The following is a 6,880-nucleotide window of genomic DNA, read 5'->3' as shown; positions in this document are numbered from 1 at the left end:
CTTTTAAATAAAACTGTAAAAAAAATAAAAACACGTGAAAATTGCGACGTTTAAGGTTTTATTATCAACAAGTCTAGTCATTGGCATACTTCTCTGTTCATAAAACAGGTCATTATGAGTGATTGTACCACATATTGATAAGCATTTATCACATTTAAATTAATGTACAGCTAGTATACATTTCCATGAGCGGAAAACATCTGATGGACATTAAGGATAAAAATCAGAATGGATGCAATAAACACAACCATGAAAAAAACAACAACAAAAACAAACTTCTGTGAAATTGGCACTGGTGTGAATAATTGTGCATTTAGGGGGTCTGACATCAGTTAATCATATTAATAAATATTTATCATTATCTGAACACATCAGCATGTTTTAATATGAATAGCGCCCTCTGCTGGACACAGCTCTGGTCATATATAATACTGACACACACGTGTTACTCATTTCAGAAATCCGTGCTTTTATGTTGTTTATATGTATATATATTTTAAGAGGAGACATCTGTAAATGGCTTGAGGAAACATCTGGACTTACTAAAGGTACTGTGGTATTAAAAACGATTTTTAAGATACTACCATGGTAATACAATTCTATTCTTTTAAGTACATTTGAATATCATTTAATGTGTATTTTAAAAAGCACCATACGTATATCTTAGACATAATTTTTTGACACTTATAGCATAGTATTTTTAGACACTGACTCCTGATGAAACAGATTTGAGTGTAACAGTAAAAATTAGGGCGGGGCTTGTTTCTATGCATCATTTGTTGATTGGATGTTGAGATGTGGGCGTGGCACTTTAAAAAGTCCTGCATAAAGCTTTGACATTTTGATTAAATATTAAGAAGTCAAAAAAATGGATGATTTGCAATAACATGCATTTATAAAACATGGTAATATTCTATTTCATGCCCACATTAGCTGTGAAATAGCTCAAATGCGAATACGAAAAAACTCATTTTCTCCATAGGGAAACTTTAATAACTTATAAACCGTTAAATACAGATGTGTTGTGAGCTCAGAGATTATTATCTGATATTTGCCTTTGTTTAAACCAAATGTTTGTATTATTTCAACTTGTTTTTAAAATAATAATGTTTAAAAAAGGAATTTGTGGTGAAAAGCTACATCACCCATTATGAAATGTGATTTTTATGCAGAAAATTCCACCAATCAGAGCCGTCAAAACCTCATTAGCTCCACCCACTCAGTCATGATGTAATTTGCCCTCAAAATACTTAGATATTTGTATATGTATATATATATGTGCATATTTTTTAGTAAGCATAAAATATACAGTTTCCATAAACATAAAAACTTTAAATGAATAGTTTTTATTTCACGATTGTTTTCATCGCAATGCCTCATGGGACTGCAGTTCTTTCCCTCATTCAAGCTGTTTTCCACAGCCTTGTCTGATTTCTAAATGCTAATTAAAAGTGTGCAATGCTGTGCTACTCCTCGTCGCTGGCTGGTTTGGCTCATGACTTATAAAGCTTTAACAGAGACTTTTTACAAATCCCTATGGGAAAAATGAATGGAAAAATACATCTGGAAGCAAAACTGGCTAGTATTTAAGGATGCTTATAAACACGTATAAATGTGTCTCATCATGTCTATCTGTTGGCAATTACTTCAAACATCATCCACCATTTGGCCAATAACTGAAGAGCTTTCTCAAATGAACCACAAAGGGTTAAAAAGCAAGAAGTTCTGAGCCGATTCTGATCGTTTGACACTCATATTCCTTATTTCTAAACTTCTGAGGAGCCACAGAGCTCAGTATACTGACACATGTGTGTGTGTGTGTGTGTGTGTGTGTGTTTGTGCTCTTGGCACTCTTGCAAAGTCTAAAAATGCCCTGTAGCCAAAGCGCCAGTGTGTGTCAGGTAATCCTAAACCACAGCTGAAAACACACACACACACACACACACACACACACACACACACAGGAACAATGCCTGGCTTTGTAGGAGCTCGGCAGGGCAACACACACATATGCGGTCTAACTGGATCACACACGCTCGATCTGACTCCCATGATGCTCTGGGGCGGATGCTGCGTCTGGATGGGCTTCACTGAGGCGTTCTCTGTACGTTCACACTCCACATCGCCAGCCGAAACACTCGATCACTCTATACACACCTGAAACAGAGAAAATGTGAGAAGTTTGTAAGTCGCTTTGGATAAAAGCATCTGCTAAATGACTAAATAATAAATATATAATAGAAATGTATATAGAAATGCATGTTGAATTGCATGGCATACTGATCTTGACCAGCGACACGGTCATGGGTTCCAGTCCCAGGGAAAGCATGCACTGATAAAATGTACACCTTGAATGCAATTTAAGTCGCTTTAAATAAAAGCCTGTCAAATGCATAAATGTAAATGAATCAGACATAATTAAACAGAAAATTATACTTATTTAAAACCATTTTTTGTTCAAGTGTAATATATTATAAATATGTTTAATTATCCATAAATAACACAACAGAAATCTGGATAATAAGTTTTTATTTATTTATTTTTCAAATGTTTTATATATTTTTATAAAATAGTTTTTTTCATATATTTTGAATTAGTTGCATAAACATAAATATAAATTATTGATACATAAACACTGATCAGTATACTTTACTTATATTAATTATACTTATAATTATTTCATGTTACTTTTTTTAATTTGTAATTTAATGCACAAAAAAAAATTATGAATATGCATAATTGTACAATTGTATGCAGATGTATAAACATACTTAGAAATATTTAAAAATAAAAAATTATATATAGTGCTGTCAAACAATTAATCGCAATTAATCGCATCCAAAATTAAAGTTTTTGTTTACATAATATATGTGCATGTACTATGTATATTTATTATGTATATATAAATACACACACGTTTGTATATATTTAAGAAAAATATGTTATGTTTATGTATTAAATAAATTGATATAAAATAGAAAATTATATGTAAATAAATATATACATGTAAATATTTTCAAAATATATACTGTATGTGTGTGTATACACAGTACACGCACATATGTAAACAAAAACTTTTTATTTTGGATGCGATTAATCATTTGATATATTTAATATAAGCATTCTTGAGAACTGGACCAATGGCTCAGAACATGTGCAAAAAAGCCTTTAAAATGAGCAAAAATGACTTATAGCATATAGCTAATATATAAAACCTACTTCTACAGTAGAAAGATGCACTAACCCCCGAGTCTCTCTGATGCATCTGTTTTAAAGCACAAACATAATGAAGAACAAGAGAAGAAACACTATAGCTTTGCTGCACGGACCTAATAAAACCTTGAGAAAGCAGAAAGAGTAACAGGACGTGAGGCCCGAGAGCTCGAGTTTCACACATCAGTGAATCCCTGAGAGAACGGATCGACTTTCAGCAATAAAACCCAGCAGAATCAACACAGCAACCCGGAGAAACAGCCTTCATATGATCATACGCTCGTCATAAAGTGCCAGGAAACCTGAAGATGGAGAAATCTGATCCCAGATCACTTTAAATCCAGCTTATTGTTTCCTCTATTAGCTTTGGAAAAAAGCCACCAAAAACAGAGAAACTTTCCATCGATAAACATATTGCTGTGGGAAAATGTCCTTGGTTTCATTAGCCCTCATAATGCATTCCTGAAAAATCATTCTTTAATAAAGCAGTCTTTTCAACTAAAACCATATTTTATCTGATCAGCAACTTCTCATTAATGAGTGAATGTGAAAAAATGTCAAAGTATTGAATGTTACCATGTTATTACTGCATTTACCCACGTTTTTATGCATTAAAAAATTGTGCAATTCTTTGAAAATTCAAATTACACATGAACCACACTGAAAAATCTATGATGCAAAACATTGATCTATTTTTGTCAATATTAATAAGAAATATTATTAGAATATATTAGTGCTGTCAAACGATTAATCACAATTAATCATATCCAAAATAAAAGCTTTTGTTTACATCATATATGTGTGTACTGTGTATATTTATTATTTATATATAAACACACACACATGCATGTATATATTTAAGAAAAATATGTTACATTTATATGTTAAATATATTTATATATGATATAATTTATATGAACATAAATATTAATATTTAAGTACATGTAAATATTTTCAAAATATATGCTCTTTGTGGGTGTCTTTATATATATATATACATAATAAATATACGCAGTACACATGCATATATTATGTAAACAAAAATATTTATTTTGGATGTGATTAATCGTTTGACAGCACTAGAATATATATTTGTATGAAATTTACATAAACATATACAATTACCAGTATTAACCCCAGTGGAATGAATGGAAATTAATTAAATTAGTTGAATTGGTCAAAATTTGTCCAAATTTATCCAACCTACATTTATTTATAAAAAAACAATATCAAAACAACATTAATGTTACTTTGAAAAGTAAAATAAAAAAATTAGTTTTACTTGCATAAACTTTTACTTTCTGATGAAAAAGTAATCAGTTTTTCATGTTAATAGATGTATATATTCATGTTCATCAAAGTGTGAGAGATACAGAGAAAAGGAGACATATTTTTTACAAAAGATTTTGACACTAATTTAACTCCATGGATTATTTAACACAAATTATATTTTGACACTAATGGTGTTCCATACACACCCGGACCCAAACATTTTAAATGGTTATATATCTCTTAAAAAAATAACTGTAAAAAAATCTTTAAAAAAAGTGTTTTTTGAGGGTCTTAAAGCATTTGCAAACTTTCGTTCCCTTACTAAAAAATATAATTTTTTTTAGACATTTTTATGCATCTCTTCAAGGTCAAAACAGACATGAATGTGTTACAGATAAATTGTTAACTTTGTCAAACTGGTTGAGGGTAGTTTGAGCTCGTATCTACAAAAACTCTATAAAACCTGCTCATTTCCACTGAAACAGGAGATGCAGAATAGTGTTGTTTAATTTGAGTTTTAGTCTAGTCTTTGTGTAAAGCTGTCATTTTAGTTTTTATTAGTTTTAGTCACGTTCATACTCTTTTTAGTCTAGTTAAGTTTCAGTCAACTAAAAGTCTGAGCATTTTAGTCAGAATTATCCATGACTATTTTCGTCTAGTTTTAGTCAATGAAAATAGCATTTTAGTCTCTTTTTAGTAATACAATTCTATTTAACCCAGTCAATATAGTATAGGTACCTAGTAGCAGTGGCATACCGTAGGGCCTTCAGTAAGCAAGGTTAGTTGTGTATAGGTTTATATAATGCACATATTATGCTGCACACAGGCTCTCAACAAACAATGACGGCCGATCAACTATTTTAATAGTAGGCTAGATTGGGGTGGGTTAAATGCAGAGTAAATTTCCCTACATGGTCAGTAAAAGTAATCGGCCAATACACGGGTCACTATGCACATTCATGTCACTCTAAAATGATGACGCAAAAATATTTTTTAGAAAAGTATCATTATTTACATTGAATTAAAATATATAATAAAATAAGCATAATTCTATAATAAATACATATTATAAAAAATATTAATAATTTTTAATACAGATTATATATTACAGATTATAAATTATTTGTAAAAGCAGACTATTTGTACATAATTGGCGTTGCCGGGTGTGTGTGTGTGTGTGTGTGTTAACTCACCCTGGCCCTCATTTGTTCTGGTCTCTGATTCTTAAGCATAGTCTCTTCACTGGGGGCTCTGGATCGTCCCGTCCGCTCGGCTCGGACCCCAGATCTGTGCTTTTCTCCCAGCTTTGTGTCTGCGTGTGTAAATGCGTTTGTGCAGCCATCAGCGTGTTTTTCTCGTGTAGTTTCGGCGGAACGGACCGTGCGTAAATGTGCTCTACATCCTGCGGCGCTTCCTCCTCCCCCCTGCTCTCTTTCGATTGGTCGCTCCGGCAGTCCGTCTGCTCTGCCGCCCAGTGATTGGTTGAGTCGTCCCGCCCACCCAAGTAGCTGTTCTCCTTCACATCTTCGCAATCGGAGGGAGGAGACGGAATCAGGGCGGAGTCAGCGCTATCCAATGAAAACGAGGCGGCTTGTATGGCGGTCAAACGAGCCAATGAGTACAAAGAGGCGGGACTGACGATTCTGGGACTGACGGATGTGTAAAGTGCTCTGTGCGTTGGAGTTTCCTCTTTGTGTTTTCGGAGACACTGAATCACTGAAGAAAGAGGAGAAGCGCATCGTTCGCTCTTTACGTTCCCGTTGGTCTCCTCCGAGTGACCCGGATTGGGCGTGCACTCGTCCTCCTGCTTGAGAAGGCTTCGAATGACTCCTCTGTGGCCCGTTTGAGGGGGAATAGGGATGGGAATGGGAATGGGAATCGGCACTGGGATTGGAACGAAAACTGGGTAGGGTGATAATATCATTGGCTGTGGCCAGGGCGGGGCCAAATGGGGCAGGTACGTGTGGGGGAGGGGCATGTAGGGGGCGCGGCAAGGCTGCAGGAGAGGAGGCGGGGCAAAGGAAGCCCTCTGGATGGGGCTGAGGGGGAGGGGCGGGGCAGGGCTTTGCATGACAAAGGGGAGGGGCCTATGTGGTGGGCGTGGCTTCTCCTGAGAAGAGGGCGGGGCGCTGGTCTGAATCCTCGCTGAGACGGGTGTTTGGGGCGAGCGGGTTTTCACCGGTCTGTCCCACGCCTCTGGCGTCAAGAGTTTCTGGTTTTCCGCGACAGCCGTTTTGGGGCGGGGCTCTTCGTCTTTGTGGGCGGAGTCAGAGCCGGCGAGGGCGGCGCTAGCTTCCCGGTAAAACACGTCCATCTTGTACTGGTTTAGGCATTTGCTGCTGCAGAACTGCAGGCGCTCCTCGCCCGAACCGAAGTCCAGGTATTCTTTAGTGTG

General features: G+C 35.6%; 1 protein-coding gene across 1 annotated transcript in view; it reads right to left on the bottom strand.

The window, feature by feature from the left end:
• Positions 1-44: 44 nt before the first annotated feature.
• Positions 45-6,880, bottom strand: part of LOC306859103 (sine oculis-binding protein homolog B-like) — a 12,949-nt gene continuing 6,113 nt past the window's right edge. The window contains exons 6-7 of the mRNA XM_079399940.1: positions 5,679-6,880; positions 45-2,157 (exon numbers count right to left, since the gene is read on the bottom strand). The exon at positions 5,679-6,880 is cut by the window's right edge and continues 27 nt beyond it. Coding sequence (XP_079256066.1) covers positions 5,687-6,880 — 1,194 coding nt within the window. The 3' untranslated portion in view covers positions 45-2,157; positions 5,679-5,686. The remainder of the gene's footprint in view (positions 2,158-5,678) is intronic.

The sequence above is a fragment of the Barbus barbus genome (assembly GCF_936440315.1).
Source record: "Barbus barbus genome assembly, chromosome: 39".
Classification (NCBI taxonomy): Eukaryota; Metazoa; Chordata; class Actinopteri; order Cypriniformes; family Cyprinidae; genus Barbus; species Barbus barbus.
The sequence above is the reverse complement of the archived record's forward strand: the minus strand, read 5'-3'. Positions and strand labels throughout refer to the sequence as shown.